General features: G+C 45.7%; 1 protein-coding gene across 1 annotated transcript; it reads right to left on the minus strand.

The window, feature by feature from the left end:
• Positions 1 to 19,953: 19,953 nt before the first annotated feature.
• Positions 19,954 to 26,831, minus strand: LOC147100281 (uncharacterized). The gene is made up of 2 exons (XM_085967810.1): positions 25,815 to 26,831; positions 19,954 to 22,286 (listed from the first exon to the last, which is right to left on the minus strand). Exon 2 carries the CDS (start codon positions 22,233 to 22,235, stop codon positions 21,582 to 21,584), a length of 654 nt encoding a protein of 217 aa, XP_085823936.1. The 5' UTR covers positions 22,236 to 22,286; positions 25,815 to 26,831; the 3' UTR covers positions 19,954 to 21,581.
• Between the last annotated feature and the right edge of the window lie 982 nt (positions 26,832 to 27,813).

Consider the following 27,813-nt stretch of genomic DNA (forward strand, 5'->3'; position numbering starts at 1 on the left):
GCCATTCAGTCCCTCGGGCCTGATCCTCCATTTAATTAGATCATGGCCGATCTGCACCGCAACTTCATTTTCCCGCCTTTGCTCCATACCCCTTAATACCCTTACCGAACAAAAATCTGTCTCAGTCTTGAAAGCGCCTATTGTCCCAGCATTCACACCTTTTTGAGGGAATGTGTTCCAAATACCCTTTGTGGGAAAAAGTGCTTCCTGACCTCGCTCCTGAATGGCTTAGCTCTTATTATGTCCCCTTGTTCTTCATTCTTCCACCAGAGGAAATAATTTCCCGTTTCTTTTATTCGTTTATGGGATGTGGGCATCGCTGGCAAGGCCAGTATTTATTGCCCACCGCTAATTGCCCTTTGAGAAGGTGGTGGTGAGCCGTCTTCTTGAACCGCTGCAGTCCGTGTGGTGAAGGAACTCCCACAGTGCTGTTAGGGAGGGAATTCCAGGATTTTGACCTTATCACATCCTTTTAATATTTAAAAAACCATGCTCAGCTCAGCCTTCAAGCTCCAATTTGATTGATGACAGGATAGTTGTAATTAGGGTGGAGATTTCCCTTCACAGCACACGCTGACAGAGCTCCTTAGCATCGCGAATGTCTGAGGTACATCATAAGAGGAAAGGGATCGGACAAGCAGGAATTGGGAGGATAGTTACCGGCAGTGACCGAGGAGAGGACGGAAAGATACGTTTTGAAGAGGCTGTTGAAAGAAAGACAAAGTTGGAGGAACTTAATGAGAGGTTTCCGCAATGCAAGGGGGTGATGGCTGAAGGCACTGTCATCAATAGTGGAGCCGGGGTGGGGAGGGCCAGAGTCAGATGAGAAGAGTAAAGGATCACATGAGTGTTGGGAAGATTGTTGAACAATACTTGATCTCATATAACGGTGAAATCTTCACTGCTCAGCACTTATGTCAGCCCATAAATATTGGAATACCACAGAAACAAATTGCAAAACAGCCAATGATTTTATTCCGTTTGTATCAAAACATTAAGCACAGCGATCAAGGGATTTTCAAATCACCAGAAAATTGTGGTTACAGGATGATACAAAGTGATTGCTTTGACAGATTGTATTTCAAAGAACAGAACATTGGACCTTGTCGATCTGATTTTCCTGCCATACCTTTCGTGAAGTTCTGATTGTTTTTTCTCCCCAACTTGCTCCTCTCCTGAAGGCAGTGACTCTTCCTGAGGGCCTGTTCCACAGGTGTTGGCAGTCCTCCAGTACTTTGTCATAATAGCCATTTTTCCTGTGTGGATCTAGATAATGGGGTGCGTTTTTAGGGACTCCACTCCAGGACCTGAGGGACACTGGGAATTGGGCTTGCTGGCCGCAGTGACCAATTCTCTGATCCGTGCCCATGGCGTCCGAGACTCCATGTCAGGAGTAGAGTCTCCAAAAATGTACTCCAATGAGCGTTGGCAGGCCATGTGATTACGGAGCATCACATTTAACTCAAACCTGTTGTCCCCTGACGTCCACACATTCCCATCTTAAAAATTATGAACTTGGCTGATTTTCTTCCCTCCCTAGCCCAAGGGAGAGTATCATTTGTAGAGCTCCCCCCACCTCCCCGTTGCCCCAGTTGAAATCATTAATTAACTCAGGACCAATCAGAGTAGGCCCTGGGGTTTGAGCTACGGGATGGGTACATTATATCAACAACTTTTATTCTTTTGGGATCCCAGACACAATCCTCCTCCAGACCACTTTTTACCATCCCACAGTCTGGAGGACACCAGGCAGTGTCATAGCCACGCGAATGCCATGTCTTCTGGAGTGGGTGCCCTTGGTAATCTATCTTTTTGACCTTTCCCACATTGACTCTTAATTTAAGCACAGCCTTCTGGCTATCGTGCAGACCCAGTGGATATCTGCTGGCTTTCTGGATGTCCCTACTGACATAGACTCCAGGGCCCAGCATGCCATCGTCGGAACGTTGGAAACCACATTTTCGACTGGAAATGGATTTTGCATTTCCGATAGTGGTTCCATGGTACATCACATAGATCTTGCCCTCCTGTGGTGCTACATAGCTTTCAAGGCAGGCTGGAATAAAACCAGGTGCATCCTCTTCAGCCCACATCCTTCCGTATTCATAATCCATGGTTGTCAGGGGAACTTGTAAACTTGACCTTTGACAAAAGAAAATAAAATAAATGTAGAAGAAGACATCTTAATTCTGTACTGAGTCCTTTAGCAATATCCGATTATACCTCCCTCATGCTGTTATTGCTCGCTGGGGGCCTCCTCTAATGGCTTATTGTGCCTGGCTCTTACATCTTAACAATTCACTTACAAAGAGTAGGAAAGGTCAGGGGTTCGATCCCAAAACTGTGCTGGGTTAACTCGCTGACCTCCACCGTTGAGGTGCTACAATTGTCCTTTGCTCACCTGGGCTAGACCAGGTAAAGATCTGACGTCGTTTCTGTTTTGGATCAATCTTCATTTACACCTGATGTAAAGCACTTCCTCCCGCGGAGGTCGGATGAGGGCAGGATTTGGCTTGGCTGTGATGCCCCAGCAGTGGAATATCCTGCCCGACGCTCGCTGTCAAGGCTCACGCGTAGAGAATGTCCACTCGGGTGAGGAAGTTGACTGCTGGCAGCACCCGCAGGAGTGGACAAAATCGAGGAGGAATAAATTTAATGGTGGTCGCAAGCATTGAGAAGCTGTTGGTGTTCAAGGCATCGTGATACTGCCCTGACCATCACCAGAACAAAATAGCAGGCAACTTAGATAAATGTTTTACATTGTACTTTGTGGTGTATTTTTTAACGAAATATTAACGAAAGCATTGCTCAGATCAACTGGACACTCCTTTGAACTAACTCAGAAGATATTTCCTTTTATTTACAGGATGCGCAAAGCTTTAAAAGAATCCTCAAAGGATGAATTTAGTAATGATCTGTTCACCGGGCGGGGCAAAAGAATGATTTAGACATGGAAAAACCAAGGGTCAGAGGTGAAGGGATTAGTGAACTGATGTTCTTTACATGTCGTGGGTCACTCTGACTTCCTGCTCCACCAAGATTGAAGATCCACTCGTCTCACAATACCTGCACTGAGTATTGATTGCACCAAGTTTGTGAGACACTTCACTCGCTCTACAACCCACTTTATACTCGTCTCTATTCTGTTGCTAAAATTAGGAAACATCAGAAAATGTAATATCACATAGCATAACACGAGAAAACTTCAAAACGCACAAGTCAAAATATAGTCAAACAACTTTTCCAAGTTCAATTCTGCGAGTCTGTAATGGCAGGTAGCAACTGAACAAGTAAGATTTAGGAAGAGGTAAAGACCATTAGCCCTGATAAATCAAAATTTTCTCAGACATTAAACCCACCTACTGACCTTCTAACCACATCTTTCAATCCCCTCTCCCTCTCCTGATTTCAGTGCCTTCCCTGGTAACTGATCTCACAACTCCGACCACTCTGTCTGAAAAGTGGCACCAAATTCATTTCTTCCTTCTAACTTCCTTATATTAAATTTGTGAATTTGATCCTTCACCATATTGAACAATAAGCTTTGTTAATACGTTTCATGAACTTGAAGACTTCAATTCTCTCATCACAAAGTCTCTTTACACAAGAAAACCATCCCAAAATCCTTAACATTTCTCAACAGTTTAAATCCTAAAGAGACAGAATTATTTCTGTTGCTCACCTCTGTGATCTTTCATCACAACTAAATAAACAAATCTCCACACAATACTCCAGATGGGGTCCATCACATTATACAATAACACTATCATAGAATCATAGAATCTTACAGCACAGAAGGAGCCTATTTGGCCCATCGCGCCTGTGCCGGCTCTTTGAAAGAGTTCTCCGATTAGTCCCACTGCCCCGCTCTTTCCCTGTAGCCTTGCATTTATTTCTGTTCAAGTATTTATCCAATTCCCTTTAAAAGCTATGATATAATCTGTTTCCACCAACCCTTCAGGCAGCGTATTCCAGATCATAACAACACGCTGCGTAAAGAAATGTTCTGCTTATCTTCCCTCTGGTTCTTTTGCCAATTATTGTTTGTTTTACACACTGAAATGAACTGTAGGAAGTTTTTCTCCACTCACCTCTCTACTCGGGAAGTAACTCTGCAATGGGGTGAGCGCACACCTGGATTTTATACTGAAGTTTTGAAGGTTTCAGTTTCAATTCCTCCAAAAGGGCGTTGTATCTATGAAATTTGTGACGTTAAACGGCTGAGAGGTGATGTAATAAAAATTACTACACAAGATAAGTGCTCACAGGGTTGGGGTAATATATTAGCATGAATAGAGAATTGGCTAACTAACAGAAAACAGAGAATCGAGATGAATGGGTCATTTTCAGGTTGGCAAACTGTAACTAGTGGGGTGCCGCAGGGCTCAGCGCTGGGGCCTCAACTATTTACAATCTATATTAATGACTTGGATGAAGGGACTGAGTGTAATGTAACCAAATTTGCTGATGATACAAAGATAGGTGGGAAAGCAAATTGTGTGGAGGACGCAAAGAATCTCCAAAGGGATATAGATAGGCTAAGTGAGTGGGCAAAAATCTGGCAGATGGAGTATAATGTGGAAAAATGTGAGGTTATCCACTTTGGTGGGAAAAATAAAAAAGCAAATTATTATTTAAATGGGGAGAGACTACAGAATGCTGTGGTACAGGGGGCTCTGGGGGTCCTTGTACATGAATCACAAAAAGTTAGCATGCAGGTACAGCAAGTAATTAGGAAGGCAATTGGAGTGTTGGCCTTTATTGCAAAGGGAATGAAGTATAAAAGTAGGGAAGTCCTGTTACAACTGTACAGGGTGTTGGTGAGACCACACCTGGAGTACTGCGTACAGTTCTGGCCTCCTTATTTAAGGAAGGATATACTTGCATTGGAGACAGTTCAGAGAAGGTTCACGAGGTTTATTTCGGAGATGAAAGGGCTGTCTTATGCTGTACCTGCATGCTAACTTTATGTGATTCATGTACAAGGACTCCCAGATCCCTCTGTACCGCAGCATTCTGTAATCTCTCCCCATTTAAATAATAATTTGCTTTTTTATTTTTCCCACCAAAGTGGATAACCTCACATTTTTCCACATTATACTCCATCTGCCAGATTTTTGCCCATTCACTTAGAAAGGTTGAGCATTGGGCCTATACTCATTGGAGTTTAGAAGAATGAATGGGATTTCATTGAAACATATAAGATTCTGAAGGGGTTTGACAGGGTAGATGCAGAGAGGATGTTTCCCCTCGTGGGGGAATCTAGAAGTAGGGGACATAATTTCAAAATAAGGGGGCACCCATTTAAATCGGAAATGAGGAGGAATTTCTTCTCTTGGAGGGTCGTGAATCTGTGGCATTCTCTACCCCAGAGAGCTGTGGAGGCTGGGTCATTGAATATATTTAAGGTGGAGGTAGACCTATATTTGAACGATAAGGGAGTCAAGGGTTATGGGGAGCGGGCAGGGAAGTGGAGTTTAGGCCAAGATCAGATCAGCCATGATCTTATTGAATGGTGGAGCAGGCTCAAATGGTCAAATGAACTACTCCTGTTCCTACGTCTTATGTTCTTATGTTCTTAAATCGAGGACTCTCAAAACAAGACCAGCACCCTTAACAGTTTTAAGTCTTTTACCCTTTCCACCCACCCACCACTCCCTGCCCCACTAAGATTCCTTCAGATGTGATGGACCAGCTGTGCACTGCCAGCATTCTCTGTCTTTCAGATTTTCAGCCTTCGTGTTTTTTCCTTTGATTGCTAATAATCTTCATTGTATTTGATCAATTTAGTTGCAATCCTTAAACAATCAGAGATTGGGATTAAACATCAAATGATTTTGATAACTACCCCTGATCTTTTAGCCACAGCTTAGCCATAGTGGGCTGGAGACATGGTTTGTAACCGATGAGTGGAGCTGTGGAATAGTGTATCTGTGAAAAGAAAAGAAGGAACTTGTATTTCTACAGCGCCTTCGAGACCTCAGGACATCCCAAAGCGCTTTACAGCCAATGAAGTACTTTTTTGAAATGTAGTCATTGTTGTAATGTTGGGGAATGCGGTAGACAGGCTACGCACAGCAAGATCCCACAAACAGCTGTGGAAATAAATGACCAGATTGTGGGGGTGATATTGGCCTTGGGCAAGAGTGCAAACACGAGTGAATCAGCAGCTGCTTTTACACTCTGTCCAGTTTAATTTCTCACTGGAGTTGATAGAAAATTAACTGGGGCGGCAGAGCACAACACCGGCTGTCGATTCGCAATCGCTCTTTACCTGCTGCCGCCCAGGACCAGTTTCACCTCCCCTCTGTTTTCTGGTGTTGGTTGAGGGATAAACGTCGGTCCGACCAACAGGAAATCTCCCCTGCGCATCTTCAAATAGTGTCATGGGATGTTTTACATCCACCCGAGAGGTGTGGATTTATGGAGACAAATCACTAAAAGCTAGTTCACACGTACAAAAAGTAATCAAAGAGGAATGTTGGCCTTTATCTCAAGGGGAGTGGAACGCAGAAGTGAGGCATCGATGCTCCAGTTGTACAGAGCCTCGGTCAGACCCCATCTGGAGAACTGCGTTAAGATTGGGCGCCAAACCTCAGGAAAGAGATATTGGCCCTGGAGGGGGTGCAACGTAAATTCACCAGAATGATACCGGGGCTTAAAGGCTTAAATTATTAGGACAAGTTCCATAAACCTGTTTTATATTCTCTTGTGTTTAGAAGGGTGATTAGTGAGGGGTGATTTAATTGAGGTAACAGAGTAACATTAAAGCCCATGGAATTTAAGGGACAGTGGCAACATGGACACAAAATTGGCTCAGGGACAGAAAGCAAAATGTAATGGTGAATGGTTGTTTTTCTGACTGGAGGGAATTACACAGTTGCGTTCCCCAGGGGTTAGCATTTGGTCAACTGCTCTTTTTGATATGTATTAATGACATGGACTTGGGTATAATTTCAAAGTTTGCAGTTGATATGAAACACAGAAATGTAGTAAGCAATGAGGCAGATACTAATAGACTTCAGGAGGACATAGACAGTCTGGTGAAATGGGCAGACACGTGGCAGCTGAAATTTAACGCAGAGGAGTGCGAAGTGATACATTTTGTTAGGAAGAATGAGGAGAGGGAATATAAACTAAATAGTACAATTTTACAGGGGGTGCAGGAACAGAGAGGCCTGGGGGTATATGTGCACAAATTGCTGAAGGTGGCAGGGCAAGTTGAGAAGGCTGTTAAAAAAAGAATATAGGCTCCTTGGCTTTATTAAAAGAGAAACAGAGTACAAAAGCAAGGATGTTATGCTCAACCTTGATAAAACATCAGTTAGGCCTCAGCTGGAGTATTGTGCCTTCAATTCTGGGCACCGCACTTTAGGAAGGATGTCCAGGCCTTGATGAGGGTGCAGAAAATATTTACAAGGTAGGTTCCAGGGATGAGGGACTTCAGTTACTTGATTAGACTGGAGAAGCTGGTGTTCCTCTCCTTAGAGCAGAGAAGGCTAAGAGGAGATTTGATAGAGGTGTTTAAGATCATGAATGGTTTTGTTAGAGTAAATAAAGAGAAACAGTTTCCCTTCTGTGCTGTATCATTCTATGATTCTATTGCCATAAAAACCCAACTGATTCACTGATGCCCTTTAGGGGATGGAATCTGCTAGTCTAGCCTACATGTCACTCCACTCAATGTGCCAGCGCTAGGAAGGGGCAGAATCTGCTCGGATTCTCAATCCTGCTCACTAGCCAGTGCTTCCTGCTGTGTACGTAAGTGCACACATGTGCATGTCAGATGAGGTGAGGATTGAGCATCTCAGGGGGTGGGGGGGCTACACCACGCCGCACACACTGCTGTCAGCTGGAAGACTTGCGCGGGCTCGCAAATGAAGACTGGTCACTTGGGCAAAGTACCTGAGGGATATCATCATCCGTGCAAACCGAGCCAGGCCATAAGTCAGTGCCTTCTGTGAGAGGACAGCAAGCAAAAAAAAAACTGGAGAAAAAAAATTGTACATAATGATACTTGTTTTCAATGGCAGGTGTTTCTCGTTTTCAATTGGCTGAAATTCAAATTAAATCACGTCAACTGACATGAAACTACCATCATCTCTGGCCAGATACTGTGATGCTGCTTTGCTGAATCGAAAGTGAAACTTTGCTACTTAGGACTAACGAAGGACTATTTAAGACCAGTGCAGGAAGGAACTGCAGATGTTTTCTCATCACTAATAGTTTACTTATTAAGTTAACAGTTACACATAAACCACTCGCACTACAGAATAAAGGTCTTATTTGATGCCTTTAATTGTATTTTAACTTTATTTCCTCTACAAAACATAGTATGAATATTTAAAAGTTTTATTTTTGCTGTGTATCAGCTGTTAAGTTCCTTCACCAAATGGCCTATTTTCCAGTTTCATTGATGTAGTAAATCCAGGCGCTTCAGCAGCTTGCAAGCAATAACGGAGCATTATCCTTCCATCTCCAACCATTCGCTGCTTCCTTTTCACTTCCCTGTCGCATCTCATCCTTCGTGAGTGGTCACAGCTTGAACTGAATTAAACACTAGTTAGGCCGCAGCTAGAGTCCTGCGTACAGTTCCGATCACCACATTACAGGAAGGATGTGATTGCTCTGGAGAGGGTACAGAGGAGATTTACAAGGATGTTGCCAGGACTGGGGAATTTTAGCTATGAGGAAAGATTGGAGAGGTTGGGGTTGTTTTCTTTGGAACAGAGGAGGCTGAGGGGAGACCTAATTGAGGTGTATAAAATTATGAGGGGCCGAGATAGAGTGGACAGGAAGGGCTTATTTTCCTTAGCAGAGGGGTCAACAACCAGGGGGCATAGATTTAAAATAATTGGTAGGAGGTTTAGAGGGGAGTTGAGGAGAAATTCTTTCACCCAGAGGGTGGTGGGGATCTGGAACTCACTGCCTGAAAGGGTGGTAGAGGCAGAGACCATCACCGCATTTAAAAAGTACTTAGATATGCACTTGAAGTGCCGTAACCTACAGGGCTACGGACCAAGAGCTGGCAGGTAGGATTAGGCTGGAGAGCTCTTTGTCGACCGGCACAGACACGATGGGCCGAATGGCCTCCTTCCGTGCTGTAAATTTCTCTGATTCTATGATTCATTTCTTTAGCGTCGCGTCCAAAAGACGGCACCTCTTAACAATGCCGCACTCCCTCAGCGGTGCACTGGGCTGTCAGCCTACATTGTGGTCTCATGGGGCATGTGACGGGGCTGAGAGGAGCCATAAGACTGTGGTTGTTCGTGTTAGAGGTCTCAGTTATGAAGAAAGACTGGAAAAACTTGGGCATTTCAGCCTTGAAAGAAGGCATCTGAGAGGTGACCTTATAGAGGCATTGAAGGTAGCAAACGGTGTAAAATAGGTAAATCTGGATAATTACTTTACACTAAATTGTGAGAGTAGGTCAAGAGGGCACAGGTTCAAAACAGTAAAAGGTAAATATTGGACTGATAACAGGAACATAAGAAATAGGAGCAGGACTGGGCCATACGGCCCCTTGAGCCTGTTCCGCCATTCAATAAGATCATGGCTGATCTTCGACCTCAACTCCACTTTCCTGCCCTATCCCCATATCCCTTGAGTCCCTTAGTGCCCCAAAATCTATCAATCTCAATCTTGAATATAAAGAAAGAACTTGCATTTCTATAGCGCCCTTCATAGCTCAGGCTGTCCCAAAGCGCTTTACAGCCAATGAATTACTTAATTTTTGAAGTGGCATCACTTGTTGTAATGAAGGAAACGCGGCAGCCAATTCCCCACAAACAGCAATGTGGTAATGACCAGTTTTTTTGAGTGATGTTGGGTTGAGGGATAAATATTGGCCCCAGGACACCGGTGGGGGAGAACTCCACGCCCCCCCCCCGCCCCCCTGCTCTTCCAATAGTGGCCGGGGGATCTTTTACGTCACCTGAGAGGGTAGACGGGGCTCTCGGTTTATACTCATCGACAAAAGATTCACCGCCCTCTGAGTGAAGAAATTTCTCCTCATCTCAGTCCTAAATGGCCGACCCCTTATCCTGAAACTATGACCCCTAGTTCTAGGCTCTCCAGCCGGGAGAAACAACCTCTCAGCATCTACCCTGTCAATCTCCTCAGAATCTTTTATGTTTCACTGAGATCACCTCTCATTCTAAATTCCAGGGAGTATCGGCCCATTCTACTCAACCTCTTCATAAGACAGCCCTCTCATCCCAGGAATCAATCTAGTGAACCTTCGTTGACTCCCTCTAAGGCAAGTATAACCTTCCATAGGTAAGGAGACCAGAAACTGTGCACAGTACTCCAGGCGTGGTCTTACCAAAGCCCTATATAATTGTAACAAGGCTTCCTTACTCTTATACTCTAATCCCCTTGCAATAAAGGCTTCTCTTCACACAAAGGACTAGATTTCACTTTGATTTACTGCCCACTTTCAGGTGGTTCTGTGGTGCAAAACTGAGTTAAATGGGACATTAGTGGCTACCACCCCAACAATGCCAGTTAAAACTTGCACCAGAATTCTCCTCTACTAACAGCACCAAACCCCCTTTATACTCCTTTGTATATCATTCTACACACATGTTTATTATGAATCATTGTGCTCTGTTAGCTATAATTAAGCTTTTGCAAAATTGAACTCTGTGGAAAGGGTTAAATACCCATGCCAATTTGTAAATATATGCGCCTGCAAAGGTTGAATGTGGTTGCAGTGTGACAAGTTTCATAGTCAGGTTCTGTTACGTCGTGATGTATAATTCCATTTTGCATTGTGCTTTGTTTCACTTAAAGTAATTGTATTCCATTAAAATAATTGTGTTCCTTAGAAAAAAGAAAGACTTGCATTTCTATAGCGCCTTTCACGACCACCGGACGTCTCAAAGCGCTTTACAGCCAATTAAGTACTTTTTTGAAGTGTAGTCACTGTTGTAATGTGGGAAACGCGGCAGCCAATTTGCGCACAGCAAGCTCCCACTAACAGCAATGTGATAATGACCAGATAATCTGTTTTTGTTATGTTGATTGAGGGATAAATATTGGCCAGGACACCAGGGATAACTCCCCTGCTCGTCTTCGAAATAGTGCCATGGGATCTTTTACGTCCACCTGACAGAGCAGACGGGGCCTCGGTTTAACGTTTCATCCAAAAGACGGCACCTCCGACAGTGCTGCACTCCCTCAGCACTGCACTGGAGTGTCAGCCTAGCTTTTTGTGCTCAAGTCCCTGGAGTGGGACTGTGAACCCACAACCTTCTGACTCAGAGGCAAGTGTGCTGCCCACTGAGCCACAGCAGACTCTAGAGCTAGTTGTGAACTGTCAGAGCGAGTGCTTGAACTCTGTGTTCGAACATTTGTAATGGGATGCCTTTCTGCTATGCCACAATATATATGAATGGTATCTTTGCACTGTCAGACGAAAATCCTTGAGCGCCTCTAATGAGTTTTTAGAAGCAACCTTGGGAAAGAAGTCTGATTATCACGGACAAAGTGATAGGTTCAATTAGAGGAACCTTGAGGAGGACTAGCAAGGAGAAGAGATGGCTCACTCCCCAGTGTTTGGGTTAAACTGAGTCCCATGTTGGAACCGTGATAACGAGATTGTAAATATCCGTTCGAAGAAAACAAAAACTGGTAATTAACAAAGTGAACTTGAGGTTGGTTTAAAAAAAAATAAGAGAAGAAATAAATCTGCCCTCGTGGGTTATTAAAGCCTGAGGGGAATAGGTGAAATTGCTGTCCTCGCACAAGAGACGCCAGCAACAGGCCAGGAATGCTGAGAATGGGGAATCCCGGGAAATGGACAGAATAGCCGCTGGACTCTTGGGGGATTGGACCCAAGTTCTCCCAGAGACTGATTGTATAAAGTTCATGTACATTAACACAGTAATGTTTGAAGCTCAATAAACCAAGAGATTTATGTAGCATTAAAATCTCTAACTCCCTCCATTCCTGAGTTTAACTATCGCTGAAAATGTCTGTTCTGGTTGCGGACGATTAAGGTGAAATCTTAACAAAGTGGAAATGGATATAATCTGGACAAGTTGAGATACAACACACCTGGTCAGTGTTGTTGCAAATGGAATAGTCCCTACCAGGTCTTGGAAACGATAGCCTACATATTAACCGGGGCAGGTTACGTAGGCGGGGAGGCGGAGTTTGGGGTTTCCCCGCTTGCTGTGGAGTTTTAACCCCACGGGCGTGTCCTTTGACCTGGTTTGGCATGATTGACAGGCTTGGCCTCCAGTTGGGCAGGGAGCACACCGCAGGCTGAAGGACCAGGTAGGTATGATCCATAACCCCAGGGGGAGTCTGATTCTGGGGGGGAGGGGTCCGATCCCAGGGTGGGGGGTCTGATCCCCGACCCGGGGGAGCCTTTGTATGGGGTGGGGCGGAGGGTATGATGGGGTGGGGGGGGGGGGAAGCTTGGGAGGGGGCTGGGAGAAGCACTCCTGTTCCTACTGACCCACAAACAGTGCTGTGAAGGCTTCTCCCCCAAGCTGTCCTCGCCTCCCTTCAGCTGCCGGGTTTCCCGAGGCCTGGGAAACCCGGCCGCCCACTGTAAAACTGGCAAAGCAGGTTAAACCAGAGGCTGCCAACCTCAGTAAAATATTTAATTTGGCAACCCGCCTCCTGGGAGTGGGTTGGCTGCCCGCCCCTTGTTCCACCTCCATAAAACCCAGACATGGGCAGGTTAGGGTCGGGGGTTCAGAATTTTAAAATTTTCACCCCCACCCGCTCCCAACCCACCCATTTTGTGTGTTAAAATTTCCCCCCCCCCCCCATGTGAAAGTATGGCCTTCAGGCAGCGATTGAAGCAGTGGTGGCTGCCATTTTGGAAACAACCACAACCTTTAATACCTCCTCCCTGTGCCTTATTGCTGCAGAATTCTCCTGGACAGTCACTCTCTTTGGGGTGTTTTACATAAAAAAAGAAAGGCTTGCATTTCTATAGCGCCTTTCACAACCACCGGATGTCCCAAAGCGCTTTACAGCCAATGAAGTACTTTTTGAAGTGTAGTTACTGTTGTAATGTGGGAAACACAGCAGCAAATCTACGTTCAGCAAGCTCCCACAAACAGCAATGTGATAATGAGCAGATCATCTGCTTTTAGTGATGTTGATTGAGGGATAAATATTGGCCCGGGACACCGGGGAGAACTCCCCTGCTCTTCTTCGAAATAGTGCCACGGGATCTTTTACATCCACCTGAGGGAGCAGACGGGGCCTCTGTTTAATGTCTCATCTGAAAGACGGCACCTCCGACAGTGCAGCACTCCCTCAGCACTGCAGTGTCAGCCTGGATTTTTGACCTCAAGTCTCTGGAGTGGGACTTGAACCCGCAACCTTCTGACTCAGAGGCGAGGGTGAGCCACAGCTGACACTTTAGTTGAATACTAACCATTGGCTGGTTAGCGTTGGGCTGAGTCTTGAAGATGAATTCTTTGGTTTGTAGCCAAAGGTTGGTGTTGCATATTGCTGGAGAGATGTACGCTGGACATCTTGGGTGGTAAGAGTTAATAGTCGAACTTCCTTGTACCTTGGAGCAACAGGCTGTCCAAGATAGGCAAGATGGCTTCAGGGTGCTGCAGGAGAAAGCTTGGCCTTATCTTCTGCTCCAACACAGGTATAATGAGCCGACTGGCCTCCTTCTGTGCATCATTCAATGATTCGATGAAATGTCTGAGTATTATCTATGAGAAATGTTTGTGCAAGGAAATAAGTGACAGGAACGACATCGACTGTAAGCGATTAAAGTATAACTTTAGTGGCTAGTGTGATAAACATTGGCAGTTTAACAGTTAACCACAGTATAGGAAGGATGTTTCGCAAGATAAGCTGTTAATAAAACCACTCAAATGATTCAAGAAAAGAAAGGTCAGGAAGTCTTGCTTGAGGAAATATGTGTGAAGTAAACAACTATGACCATTTACGCAAATAGACTGTTTTCAAAGGATTCAGGAACAGATACATCACGAGCAATGTTACCCTTTAAGCTCCGCGGCAGCACAACCGGCTTGTTGGCTTTTAAATAGGAAAAACCACGCATGCGCGGTATTTTGAATGGGCCGTGCAGCCCCTTAAAGGGGCCACGCACACCCAATAAAAAAAATTAAAGGGAACATTGATCATGAGGTCTTATCTGTGACATGTACCTTTGATGTAGGCAAACTAAGATGTATATAAGGTTTTTAACAGCTATTTGGAGGGCTTGAAAGGTACAGAAACTTAAAAGCTACACTCTGTATAGTTACTGTACTGTATATGTATATGAATAAAGTCTGTTCCTTAGACTCCACCATCTCGTGCTAACTCCAAGCATGTCGTTGTGAACCAGAGCAGGAAGGAGGTTGACCAACGGTTGATCCTTAACAGTTAGCAATGAATCTTGTTATTTATTGCAAATTTTGAGCTCATCGAGGTGAGGGGGGTAAGTGCTAAGGAATAGTACACCTTTCATCTCAGGGACCGCGTGGCAACATCAAACGCTCTAAGATCATAGCGAGAGGATTCGAGTACAGGAGCAAGGATGTCTTGCTGCAGTTGTACAGGGCCTTGGTGAGACCACACCTTGAGTATTGTGTGCAGTTTTGGTCGCCTTATCTGAGGAAGGATGTTCTTGCCATGGAGGGAGTGCAGCGAAGATTCACCAGACTGATACCTGGGATGGCAGGAATGACGTATGAGGAGAGGTTGGGTCGATTAGGCTTATATTCGCTAGAGATTAGAAGAATGAGAGGGGATCTCACTGAAACTTTTAAAATTCTAACAGAACTAGACAGACTAGATGCAGGAAGGGTGTTCCCGATGGCGGGGGAGTCCAGAACCAGGGGTCACAGTCTAAGGATAAGGGGTAAGCCATTTAGGACAGAGATGAGGAGGAATTTCTTCACCCAGAGAGTGGTGAACCTGTGGAATTCTCTACCACAGAAGGCAGTTGAGGTCAATTCATTAAATATATTCAAGAAGGAGTTAGATATATTTCTTAAGGCTAAAGGGATCAAGGAATATGGGGAGAAAGCAGGGACAGGGTACTGAATTTGGATGATCAGCCATGATCTCAATAAATGGCGGAACAGGCTTGAGGGGCCGAATGGCCTACTCCTCCGCCTATCTTCTATGTTTCTATGTAAGATCAGGCACAGTCAATGGTTAGGTGCAGAACTTCCTCTGCATTGTCCGAGCAATGTGTCACACGCCCAACCTCAGCAGAGTACCACCTAGTGTATCACTGTGGTATTTTCCCATTGCTCACAGCAGCCATCTTGTGGCCTCTGCACGGGATTGATTTACACCCACTGGGAATGGGGCTGAGACTCTGTACACGTAGAAACCTTGCACCCAGGTGACAAAGGAGGCCCTTGTCCAAGCAATGTGGGCTATATTTGAGCTCAATGGCACCATCTATTTCCCTTGAATCTTGCTTCGTTCCCATTTCCATTCCGTTCTGAGGCGTAATCAGACAAAAATGGACTCGGAGCCAAAGAAGGAGACATTAGGAGGGCTGACCAAACGTTTGGTGAAAGAGGTGGACTTTACGGAAGGTCTTAAAAGAGAAGGGCTGCAGAGAGCAGAGGGGTTTAAGGAGGGAATTTCAGACAAACTGCCAATGGTGCATTGAGGTGAGGAGGGGGAATGCACGAGAGGCCAGAGTTGGAGGAACAATGAGTTGAAGGGGGATTGGAGGGCTGAAGGAGATTATCGAGATAAGGAGGGGCGAAGCCATGGAAGAATTTGATGAGATGATGATGAATGGATGAAAATGTTAAATTTGAGGCTTTGAGAGTCTGGGAGCCAATATAGGTCAGTGAGGATAAAGGGATGAGTGTGCGTGGTAGGATCCAGTAGCAGAGTTTTGGATGAGGTGAAGTTTACAGAGGGAGGGAGGATAAGAGGCTATCCAGATGAGCATTGGAATCGGTGAGTCTGGGGGTGACCAAGGCGTGGATGAGAGTTTAAACAGCAGATGGGCTGAGGTAGTGGTGGAGGTGGGCGATGTCACTGTTAGGAATGTGAATTTTGTTTCAGTATATAGACAAAAAGGCTGCAGTCAAGTGTTTATGTTAATAACAAGTCCAAACACAAAGTCAAAAAGGCTTGCAGGTTTATTAAAGATTAGAAGTTATACGCACTCTCAACTGACACTCGCGGTTACATAGGGTGTGTCATAGAAAAACAATCCCTTACAGCAGCCAAACTCAGCTTGCTCATTCCCATTTCTTCTCCCTTGTGGTTATGAGCGAACTTATTTTATACTGTTTCTAAGCTGTGCTAATCCATAGCCTTTAGATACACAACACTTCATTCAGTTCCCATCCCATATCAAAATGCCCAAGGCCTGTTCCCAAAGTTGTACACAAAGCGTCAATGTTTGGGTTAGAAAGGCCTGAGAATAGAACTGAGTCTGCAGTTGGAGGTGATAAAGCGAATCTAAAGGTAAGCATGTGCCAGCTGGCCTTAGAGAAAGCTGGAATAGACACTGGTACAGACACACTCTCAGTCCTTTTGTGCTGTCTTTCAATTTTAGGAATTTTAAACTACGGAAATAATCTAAAAATATAATGGAATGCAGTGTAGAATATAAGCCATGATTTCCTGTAAAATGGTTTCCCTTACTATTTCTCAATCTTAATCTCCAACATCTCCCCCCATTGTGAGATCTCAGGGGTTCTCCCAAGATCCACACCTCATCTTGTTCGCATTACATATCTATCTCGAGCCATTTGATCCTTCAGTTTACATTTCTCACCTTACACATCATTACAAACATAGCCAAAACATTGTATAATAAGCAGGCATTCCCACAGATTATCGTATAACAATAAATCATCTGCAGAACTTAAAAAATGATCCTTCAGTACTCTTTTACTATTATCCACGTCAAGTGTGATTTTAATCAAACGATCCTTTTTCCTTGACATTAATTGTTCCCAATTTAGTGACAAATTGTGAGACATCAACTCTGAATGTAGGGGACTGTAAATTCATTATCACGATTCAACAACAACTTGCATTTATATAGCGCCTTTAACACAGTAAAATGTCCAAAAGCGCTTCACAGGATGTTTATAAATCAAGATTGGACACCGAGCCACATAAGAAGGGGAATTCCAGAGCTTGGGGCCCAGGCAGCTGAAGGCACGGCCGCCAATGGTGGAGCGATTAAAATCGGGGGATGGTCAAGAGGCCACAATTGGAGGAGCGCAGAGATCTCGGGAGTGTTGTGGGGCTGGAGGAGGTTACAGAGAAAGGGAGGGAGGCGAGGCCATGGAGGGATTTGAAAACAAGGTGAGAATTGTAAAATTAGGCATTGGATTCACTCCAATGTCCCTCCTCCTGATGGGAGTAAAAGCCTCGAAGCTGCCCAATAGTTGTCTTGTTGGTCTTAATGCAGAAAGTCGAATGCTTTGGGACGTCCTGAGGACGTGAAAGGTGCTATATAAATGCAAGTTCTTTTTCAAAATTTTTGGCAATGTCACGCATATTATCGACAATTAAGATTTCCTGAATTGTCACTTCTTTAATTCCTTTAACCATGGGCATTATCCATTCCAATAACCCGTCTTTGATGAAAGTGAGCCTGATTTCTTTTTATTTGCATGAGGTCATACTCGCTGCACAGAGCAGTTGCAGTTCCTACCCCTCCGAGAACCGAGCCAATCACAATTCTCTTTTTGGTCTATCAACAGGTTAACCAGGCAAAGGCTGTGAAAACGGGTCAGGGGATTACTGACCCGCACCGAACCTGAGAGGACAATGATGGGATGCTCCGGTTATAATTCGAAGAGCGCGAGCCACAGCGGCCAGCTCAGCATACTGTGAGGAATGGGGCATGTGCGGGGCTGGAGGAGGGTGGGGGGGTGCACGAACAAGAGTACTTGGCCTCAGTGCCGGTCGGGGGAATTGACATGCAATCCGAGCCCGGTGACTGGTTTACCTTGGGAGGTAATAACTGGAACCGTCAACATTACAGAGGTGGAAGCAGGCAGTCGATGTGGGTGTGGGATCAGAAGTTCAGCTCAGGGTCAAATAGGATGTTAAGGCTGCAAACTCATCGCTGGGTGGGAGAGCAGAGCACCACCTATTGGGTAAGGTGTATCTTACGGTCATTTCTCGCCCATCTTATATAAAGAAAGATTTACATTTCTACAGCGTCTTTTATCACCTCAAGACTTCCCAAAACGCTTTACAGCTAATGAAGAACTTTTTGAAGTGTAGTCACTGTTGTAATGTAGGAACCGTGGCAGCCAATTTGCACACAGCAAGCTCCCACAAACAGCAATGAAACATAGAAACATAGAAGATAGGAGCAGGAGTAGGCCATTCGGCCCCTCGAGCCTGCTCCGCCATTCAATGAGATCATGGCTGATCATCCAAACTCAGTACCCTGTTCCTGCTTTCTCCCCATATCCCTTGATCCCTTTAGCCTTAAGAATGAAATAAATGATCAGTTAATCTATATTTAGTGATGTTGGTTGAGAGATAAATATTGGTCAGGACATCGGGGAGAACTCCCCTGCTCTTCTTCGGAATAGTGCCATGTGGGATCTTTTACGTCCGCCTGAGAGGGCTGATGTTTATGTTGGAATATTGATGCTAAACTATGAAAATCGGCAGGAGAAACAGAAAGATAAACACTGCACCTATTCTCTCTGCCTTTCCTTTTTCCGTTTACTCTTCCTCCCAACTCGCTCTGACCTACTTTCATTACTTAACTTGCAATTTTTTTTCTACCTAATCTAATTCATCCACCTTGTTCCCAAATGTTAAGTTTAGACCTTTCACTTCTTTTCCCTGACTTACCCCCCGCCCCCCTCCCGCCACTTCCCCATTCATTTTGAAAGTAGGGACTTTTTTTTCCTAAAGATAAATGCTTGTTCAGCGGCTGCAAGCTGGCATTAAAGAGAAGTTTAATTATGAATTGAAGGCACCAGACTTGATAAATTGAATGGGCGGCATCACGTTCCAGACATGGTTGAATTTCACTAGACGCCTCATATTCCAAAAAGCTCAGTTCAAGACTGAGATAACTCGCTGTGGCAGTGAAGAAATATTTGACTTTTGCAAAGGTTTTTGGATTTTTTACAGTAGAAAATCTCAACAATAAAGCTTGCATATATAGCGCCTTTCACGACCACATACGTCCCAAAGCTTTTGGAGTGTAGTCACTGTTGTAATGTAGGAAACGCAGCAGCCAATTTGTGCACAGAAAAACAGCAATGTGATAATGACCAGATCATCATCTGTTTTGATGATGTTGATTGAGGGATAAATATTGGCCCCAGGACACCGGGGGGAAACTCCCCTGCTCTTCTTCGAAATAGTGCCATGGGATCTCTTATGTCCACCTGAAAGGGCAGATGGGGCCTTGGTTTAACGTCTCATCTGAAAGACAGCACCTCCAACAGTGCAGCAGACCCCTGGAGTGTCAGCTTAGATTTTTGTGCTCAAGTCTCTGGCGTGGGACTTGAGCCCACAACCTTTATCTGACTCAGAGAGCGAAGGTGCTACCAACTGAGCCACTGAATGACACACGACAATGAGAAGGGCAATAGTTTTCCCTTCACAGCACGCGCTGACAGAGCTCCTTAGCATCGCGAATGTCTGAGGTACATCATAAGAGGAAAGGGATCGGACAAGCAGGAATTGGGAGGATAGTTACAGGCAGTGACTGAGGAGAGGTCGGAAAGATACGTTTTGAAGAGGCTTTTGAAAGAAAGACAAAGTTGGAGGAACTTAATGAGAGGTTTCCGCAATGCAAGGGAGTGATGGCTGAAGGCACTGTCATCAATAGTGGAGCCGGGGTGGGGAGGGCCAGAGTCAGATGAGAAGAGTAAAGGATCACATGAGTGTTGGGAAGATTGTTGAACAATACTTGATCTCATATAACGGTGATATCTTCACTGCTCAGCACTTATCTCAGCCCATAAATATTGGAATACCACAGAAACAAACTGCAAAACAGCCAATGATTTTATTCAGTTTGAATCAAAACATTAAGTACAGCGATCAAGGGATTTTCAAATCACCAGAAACATGCGGTTACAGGATGATACAAAGTGATTGCTTTGACAGATTGTATTTCAAAGAACAGAACATTGGACCTTGTCGATCTGATTTTCCTGCCATACCTTTGGTGAAGTTCTGATTGTTTTTTCTCCCCAACTTGCTCCTCTCCTGAAGGCAGTGACTCTTCCTGAGGGCCTGTTCCACAGGTGTTGGCAGACCTCCAGTACTTTGTCATAATAGCCATTTTTCCTGTGTGGATCTCGATAATGGGGTGCGTTTTTAGGGACTCCACTCCAGGAACTGAGGGGCACTGGGCCACTGAATGACACACGACAATGAGAAGGGCAATAGTTTAACATAAACGTACAGCACTAGTGCTCGGTCTCAAAACACTGATGTGCCATTATTAAATGCCCTCTACTCAGTAGTCCAGACGTAAGTATTCTGAGGTACTGGCAGAAGGCACTAAAACCATAGCGGGTGAATTCTTCCAATGAACGGCCACAGATCTTCACTCCCATAGAACCATAACAGTTTTACAGTGCAGAAGCAGGCTACTTGACCCATCAGAGCCGTGCTAGCCCTCTCAGAGAACTATCGATTTAGTCCCATTCGACTGCCATTTCCGTTCTACGTTTTGCATGTTTAGGATCAAGGTTCAGATGTCATACGATCAGACAGCACAGAAGGAGGCCATTCGGCCCGTCGTAACTGTCATTGATAATCATCAGCATGAGCATTTTCATCTCTCACTCAGAAAGTCACCGTGAGAATGTGGATTATTGTATCAGTGCTGATGTGTAACATGGAAGTTCCTTTAGAAAACTCGAACATCACAAGTGCTGACGGTGAGGATGAATTCGGATTTTTTTTTTGCACTGATGGGCAGGGCAGCTTACTCAGCGAGTGCAGAGAGACTGCAGGCTCCAACCTCTTAAAAAGTCAATGAATGAAAATTGAGCAATTGGACACCAAGAATTTATGGAGCGGAAAATGGGAAGAAAAGATAAATAAAATTTCCCATGTCAGCCACATCGTGGCGGCATTAAGCAAGTACATGTGAGGTGAACGCACTGAATACAATCCCTTCTATTGCAGGACTGAGGGGAGTACCCCCTCCTAGGTGAACACATGAGGGAGAAAGGGATAGAAGGATATGCTGATGGGGTGAGATGAAGATGGGTGGGAGGAGGCTCGTGTGGGGCAGAAACACCGGCATGGACCAGTTGGGCCGAATGGCCTGTTATTGTGCTGTACATTCTATGTAATTATAACTTTCTTCCATTATCCACACCAGCAATCATCAAGGTCCTTGTGAATAAGGCTGCCAGTTCAGTACCAATTTTGGAGTCGTTTCCCACTGTGGGCCTATGACTTGTGAACCAGTCTCAGAACGCCCAAGCTCATTTCACATAGACTTTCAATGCATCAGCCCGGGGTTAGATTTGAACCCAGGCCAGCACATCCAGCAATCCCAGACTCCCAGCAACATTTCATTAAACCGGGCAGTGTCAAAGTCATTGGGGAAAAAATACAGATGAAGGTGGCAGTCCCGTCAGGTCGAGATGGCTTCACTCTCTGCTGCGCTTGCAGAGGTGTCTCCCCATAAAGGGACAGATGGTCTGTCTACAACCCCAGCAGACCTGCAACTGATGAGAAGGCGCCGTCTGGTTTTTGCAGACCCCACAGTGCTCGGGCGACTCCAGGCTAGACGCGGGCTTGGGGTTCACGCTTGCTTGAAGTAAATCTTTCAACTGCTGTGTCGTTAAGGGATCGGGGCCACTTATTACATCCGTCACCCGGATCCTTTGTGGATCCCAAACACAGTCTTCTTCCAATCCACTGGGGACATTTTTCATCCCACAATTGGGAGGGACCCAAGCTGTGTCGTATCCTTGCTGATTCCAAGTTTTTGACATGGGATGATTTTCTTTATCTATTTTCTTGACTTTCCCGACTCGTACTTTTAGCATTAAGGTAACCCTATCATTAGGAGTGTTAAGTGGATACCTCCTAGCTTTCTCTCTATCCCTGCTGACATAGACTCCGGGGCCCAGCATTCCCTGGCTTGATTGTCTGAAGCCTGATTGTATGATAGACTTGGCATTACATACTGAGGTTCCGTGGTACATGATATATTCTCTCCCGTCCATTGGTTCCTCATTTGACTGCAAATAATGATTATTATCATAAATAGTCTGCCATCCAAAAAATCTCAACGCCATCACTCCACCACGCTCAATCGCACGGAGATGTACGGCTCCGCAAGCTTCTTTCTGGAGACAGAACAAAACAAAACAAAATTAAATTCAAATGTTAATAGAACTGATGTATCTCCTTGAAGATTGCTTGGTCTTGTATTCATTTAATTCAGCTACAACCCGCTCAAATAGGGAAGTGTGCGTATGCGAGAGAATTTATACTTGTGAGGCTGCAAATACATGGAGTTGTGTGAGTGTCTGTGTCTGTATGTGAGTCTGTGTCTGTGTGAGTCTGGGTCTGTGTCTGTGTGTATGTCTGTGTCTGTCTGTGTCTGTGTCTCTGTGTGAGTCTGTGTCTGTGTGAGTCTGTGTCTGTGTGAGTCTGTGTCTGTGTGAGTCTGTGTGTGTGTCTGTGTCTGTGTGTGTGTCTGGCTGCATGTGTCTGTGTGTGTGTCTGTATGTGTGTGGGTTTTTGTGTGGGGTCTGTGTATGTATCTGTGTGTGGGTCTGTGTTTGTGTGTGCATGTGTCTGTGTCTCTGTGTGGGTCTGTGTCTGTGTGTGTCTGTGTCTGTGTGGGTCTGTGTCTGTGTGTGTATGTGTCTGTGTGTGGTTCTGTATCTGTGTATGCGCGTGTGTGTGTGTGTGTCTGTGTCTCTGTGTGGGTCTGTGTCTGTGTGGGTCTGTGTCTATTTGTGTCTGTGTCTGTGTGTGTGTCTGTCTGTGTGTGTGTCTGTATGTGTGTGGGTCTTTGTGTGGGGTCTGTGTATGTGTCTGTGTGTGGGTCCATGTGTGTCTGTGTGTGTGTCCGTTAGTGTATCTGTGTGTGTGCGTGTGTCCATGTGTGTATCTGTCTGTGTGTGGTTCTGTGTGTGTGGGTGTGGGTGTGTGTGTCTGTGAATGTCTGTATGAATGAGTGTGTAGTGGTAGCGCATGCCCAGTACAGGCACGATGAACCAAATGGCCTCCTTCTGTGCTGTATCATTCTATGAGCATGTGAATGTATGAATGTACGTGACAGTGAAAATACATGTCAATAAGTGTGTGTGTAATCAAGCCTGTGAATGTGTTGATGGCGAACCTGTGTGAGTGACAATGTCAAAGCCACATGATTGTGTGCGAGTGTGAGTAGGTGTGAATGTAGATAGCAGCCAACATAACACCAAAAGCTGTGAGCTGGCAGATCGATATCAATAAAATCCAACCTTTGAATTTCAGAGAATGTTAATCCCAGGGCCAGCTCACACAAACCTTTTAAACATGTTAACATGCACTGGTGTCCAGCGTGTCACAGGTGCAATATCCGTCCCAATTTCAGATAAATCCACTGCCGACAGCCTTCATCACCCAGTTGGGAGGGACCCAGACTGTGTCGAGTTCATGTTAATTCCGAGTATTTTTCATGAGATGAATACCTGTATCTATTGTCTTGACTTTCCCTAATTGTACTTAACGTTAAGATAACTCTATCAGTAGAATGAGCATTTAATCGATACTGCATAGTTATCTTTTTCTCTGTTAATTTTAGGGTTACCATATTTTCTAAACGGAATCCCGGTACATGCAGGGTGGGAGCACGCCAAAGTAGCCAGGACGGAAAATGTAGGTTGTGCAACGAAGCGAGACAACATTTTTTAGCAGCCTGTATTTTAACAGTTGCACAGGTCCACTACAAAGTCAAAACAAATGTGCATATAATTACCGCGGATGTGATGTCACACTATTGAAGCGCATTCAGACACCTGACCCCTCACCCCCAGTGACTGTCACACCAGACCCCTCACCCCTAGTGACTTTCACATCTGATCCCTCACCCCCAGTGACTGAGGTCACACCTGACCCCTCACCCCCAGTGACTGTCACACCTGACCCCTAGTGACTTTCACATCTGATCCCTCACCCCCAGTGACTGAGGTCACACCTGATCCCTCACCCCCAGTGACTGAGGTCACACCTGACCCCTCACCCCCAGTGACTGTCACACCTGACCCCTCACCCCCAGTGACTGTCACACCTGACCCCTAGTGACTTTCACACCTGACCCCTCACCCCCAGTGACTGTCACACCAGACCCCTCACCCCCAGTGACTGAGGTCACACCTGACCCCTCACCCCTAGTGACTGTCACACCTGACCCCTCACCCCCAGTGACTGTCACACCTGACCCCTCACCCCTAGTGACTTTCACATCTGATCCCTCACCCCCAGTGACTGAGGTCACACCTGACCCCTCACCCCCAGTGACTGAGGTCACACCTGACCCCTCACCCCCAGTGACTGTCACACCTGACCCCTCACCCCCAGTGACTGTCACACCTGACCCCTAGTGACTTTCACACCTGACCCCTCACCCCCAGTGACTGTCACACCAGACCCCTCACCCCCAGTGACTGTCACACCTGACCCCTCACCCCTAGTGACTTTCACATCTGATCCCTCACCCCCAGTGACTGAGGTCACACCTGATCCCTCACCCCCAGTGACTGAGGTCACACCTGACCCCTCACCCCCAGTGACTGAGGTCACACCTGACCCCCCCACAGTATCCAGGATTAGCCCGCCACCCCTTCCCCCAGTGACTGTGACCGGGCCCTCCCCGGCGGTCTCTTCCCTCACCCGCTCCGGTTGCCTTGCTCCCAGGCACTTCCGACGCCAACAATCCAGCAGCACAAGACCGGCCGGAAACTCTGAAACAACAACCAGAGCATGCGCAGAAAGAGCGCCCAGTCGATCATGTCCAGTGAGTCACTCTGGCCATTGTACAAGTTGTTGTTTAGCTTTGCCTTAGAGCCGCAAACTGACAGCTCCGGGGGTTACACTCACTGCCCAGGGGTACACTTTGGGGACGAGTTTTGAGAACCGGGAACTCCTCTGGGGATATTGTTTGCCTGGGGACACAGTACCTCATCCGGGGACTGTATCTCGAAAACGGGGACGTTCGGTCACCCTAGCTAATTTGGCTCCAGGGGCTTCTTAATTCATTCACCATCGCTGAATTCGCCAAAATCCTGGAACTCCCTCCCTAACAGCACTGTGGGAGGAATTTCAACACATGGACTGTAGCGGTTCAAAAAGGCAGCTCACCACCACCTTCTCAAGGACAATTAGGGATGGGCAATAAATGCTGGCCCTGCCAGCGATGCCCACATCCCGTGAACAAATTTTTAAAAAATGACGTAAATTCCATCCTCTCTGATGAATGCATTTTTTTCAGGAATGTTCTCAAGATAGTAATCAGGAGCTAGAAGCCTGATTTTTCGCATTCCTTTGTCCGGGCACTGACACTGACTGTAGCACCACCCCAGTAAGATTAGCTCACCCAACACAAGTCGGAATTAAACCTGATACTTCCTGGTTTGTAAAGCTTCGTATTGGCCCTGGAGAGAACACTAAAGCAGCAACTGTGCCACATTTGGAATTCAAAGCACAAAATGGGCCTCCCTTGCTAAGAGCTAAAACATATACATCAAGCAGTTACAACGAGACAAGCAATCAGGAAGTAATCATATATACGATGTCTGTAGTGGCCACGTCCTCAAACCTGCTTCAGGCAAGCAGTAAACAATCTGAAATATTCAACATATATAACATAACAGCAAGCTCACCAACTTAATTGACTGATCTGAATCCGTCCCAGTTGTAAAAGTAGATTCCTTTTAAAGAGTGCGAGCAGCTTAGATTGCACACACTTCGGTAGAATTTAACTTTCAATTTCAATGTCCTGAAATAGAAAATAAAAGCCTGCCTTATTGATGATGTCACTGTTTAAAGGGCCCAGCCCACAGATAAACCACTTGAAGAGATTGGAGCTAAGTGGGGACGGGGTCGGGGGCTTCTGATTACAAACCCGGATCCAAATCCCGCCGGCTAGTCCTTTATTTTCCCTCAAACTCCGAAGGCTTCATTACCCCCTCCTGACACGCAGAGTGTCTTTGCTGGGTTTAATCTTGCTGTTTAATAATTTTCTCCCCCTCCTCTGCTGAAGGTGTTGTTAACTCTTTGCTGGAGGGCTGGCCCATGGACGCTGGTAGTCCTTTGATGCTCTTGATCAAGTGGCTCTTATTCCCACTCAAGGCTTCACGACGAGCTTTCCGATCATTGGGGGGAATCACAGACAAACCCAATCCTGCCCACACCCACCGCCCACATAAAGAATCACAGAATACAACACAGGAGCAGGCCATTTGGCCCATTGTTCCTGTGCCAACTCTCTGAAAGAACAATCTATTTAATCCCATTCACCTGCCCTTTCTCCATACCCTTTTCTATTTTTTTTCTTCAAATATTGAACCACTTACTTTTTAAAAACTTTTCCTAACCTCTATCTTTATTCTTTTGGTGAGTATCTTAAATTTAAGCCTTTGAGTTATCCACTCATCAACCATAGATCCTTCTTTACCTTACCGAAATGCAGCAATTTGAATCTGTCAGATCTCCTCTTAACCTTCTCTGTTCCAATGAGGATTTCTACTCATAACTGAAGCTTCTAATCCTTGTGTCACCTTGTGGACTTCCAGTAGAATTCGCTGTACAGTGGTTATCAACAGTAATCCTGGCCAGGTGACCCACTTTACCCTCCTTGCTGAGATCAATTGTAATGCCCCAAACACCACTCCTGTTAGGGGCATTACAATTGGCTTAGTGGGTAGCTTTCTCACTTCTGAGTCAAATGTTTGTGGGTTCAAGTCCCACTCCATGAGGCTTGAGTACAGAATCTTGGCTGACGCACCCAGTGCAGTGCTGAGGGAGTGCCGCACTGTCAGAGGTGCTGTCTTTCAGATGAGACGTTAAACCGAGGCCCCTTCTGCCCTCTCAGGTGGATGTAAAAGATCCTGTGGCACTATTTCGAAGAAGAGCAGGGGTAGTTATCCCCGGTGCCCTGGCCAATATTTATCCCTCAATCAGCATCACTAAACATGAACTCTTCTCCCTAAACATGAACGTCTATTGCTGGGCTGAGCGGTGCATTACCTTTAAGGGACTTGTTGTCAAATGTTAAAATGGGGCTGAGGCGCAATGGGTACCCACTTCCCCTATTCTTGGCCACAGAGGACTAAGGCTCAAACTGCACCCGCAACACCTAGCATGGCCCAACACAGCCAGCCTGCGATTGGACTACTGGAAGCCTCTGTTAGCCAGTGGCTCAGTTGGTAGCACCCTTGCTTCTCTAGTCAGAAGGTTGTGGATTCAAGTACCCACTCCTGAGAATTAAAGCATAAAAATCTAGGCTGACACTCCAATACAGTGCTGCACTGTCAGAGGTGCTGTCTTTTGGATGAGATGTTAAACCGAGGCCCCGTCTGCTCTCTCAGGTGGACGTAAAAGATCCCGTGGCACTATTTCGAAGAAGAGCAGGGGAGTTCTCCCCGGTGTCCTGGGCCAATATTTATCCCTCAATCAGCATCACTAAAACAGAGTATCTGGTCATTGTCACATTGCTGCTTGTGGGAGCTTGCTGATCCCCCGCCCCTCCATATTCCCCTGCCCGTCCCTCAGGAACCACTGCCAGCTCTGTACGGGCAACTAGCAGCCCCTCACTGGTGCCCAAAATGCCAGCCCCTCTGGTGCAAGGAGCACCAGAAGAACACTTAAATGAGCTGGCCT

Source organism: Somniosus microcephalus, chromosome 26 (genome assembly GCF_052327205.1).
Source record: "Somniosus microcephalus isolate GS21.2 chromosome 26, FLI_Smic_1.0, whole genome shotgun sequence".
NCBI lineage: Eukaryota > Metazoa > Chordata > Chondrichthyes > Squaliformes > Somniosidae > Somniosus > Somniosus microcephalus.

What these genes read in the sequence shown, in the direction of transcription:
- LOC147100281 (XM_085967810.1), bottom strand. Translation starts at nt 22,235, where the DNA reads ATGGCGTTGAGATTTTTTGGATGGCAGACTATTTATGATAATAATCAT.